The sequence below is a fragment of the Amphiura filiformis genome, chromosome 14 (genome assembly GCF_039555335.1).
Source record: "Amphiura filiformis chromosome 14, Afil_fr2py, whole genome shotgun sequence".
Classification (NCBI taxonomy): domain Eukaryota; kingdom Metazoa; phylum Echinodermata; class Ophiuroidea; order Amphilepidida; family Amphiuridae; genus Amphiura; species Amphiura filiformis.
The window spans coordinates 39812278-39813360 of NC_092641.1; the positions used below are offsets into that span (position 1 = coordinate 39812278).

Sequence of the window (1083 nt, forward strand, 5' to 3'; positions counted from 1 at the left end):
AGAAATGGAAGGTTAAAGGGGGATACTAAAGAAGACAGGATCCAAAGCTGGTTCAATCACTTTCAGCAACTTCTTCGAGATCCTCCAGCTGTGACTGATGAAGATGAAGATATACCCACAATCTTCGAAGAACTATCAATCAGAACTGATCCCTTTGACAAAGAAGAATATCAAAAGGCAAAGGAGGCCATTAAGATAAGGAAAAGTGTTGGTGAAGATGGAATTCCTCCAGAAGTCATAAAAAGATGCAACCTGGATGAAATAATCCTTGACTTCTGCAACAAAGCATTTGTTAGCAACGAAAAACCTGATCAGTGGTCTATAATGAACCTTATCCCTGTACCAAAAGTGGGGATCTCAGCAACACTGCAAACTACAGAGGTATAAGCCTAAGCTCTATTGTAGCAAAAACCTACAATCACATGCTGCTTGAAAGGATAAGACCACATATGGACAGCAAACTCAGACCAAACCAATGCGGATTTAGAGAAAACAGATCTACTGTATGCCAGATTCTTGCACTTAGAAGAATAATATATAGAAGGATTCAGGACAAAAATCTCACTGCAGTAATGACATTTATAGGTTTTAAGAAAGCATTCGATACAATACATAGAGTGAAAATGGTTAAAATACTCAAGGCATATGGACTACCCACCATAATTGTGAAAGCCATAGAAGACACCTACCAGAACACAAGAACAAAAGTTGTGACTCCTGATGGAGAAACAGAGGAATTCAACATCCTTGCAGGAGTTCTTCAAGGGGACACTCTTGCTCCTTATCTTTTTATAACTGTGTTAGACTATTGCATGATATCTGCTATAGATGGTAGATAAAAGAATCTAGGCTTTACAGTAAATCCCAGACGCAGTAGAAGGGTTGGACCGCTATGTGTTACTGACTTGGACTTTGCTGACGATATACATGTAGCATTAATATCTGATACTGCCAGTCAAGCTCAAGAGCTACTGGAAAGGATAGAGAAAGCTGCTTTCCGAGTAGGTCTGCACATGAATACCAAAAAGACTAAGTGCATGGTATTCAATCAACAGACTGAAGTGGATGTAAGAACTGCAGATG

The 1083-nt window shown here is 39.3% G+C and overlaps 1 protein-coding gene across 1 annotated transcript; it reads left to right on the forward strand.

The window, feature by feature from the left end:
• The first annotated feature begins 422 nt into the window (after positions 1–422).
• Positions 423–839, forward strand: LOC140169411 (uncharacterized). The gene has a single exon (XM_072192670.1). It carries the CDS (start codon positions 423–425, stop codon positions 837–839), a length of 417 nt encoding a protein of 138 aa, XP_072048771.1.
• Positions 840–1083: the final 244 nt, after the last annotated feature.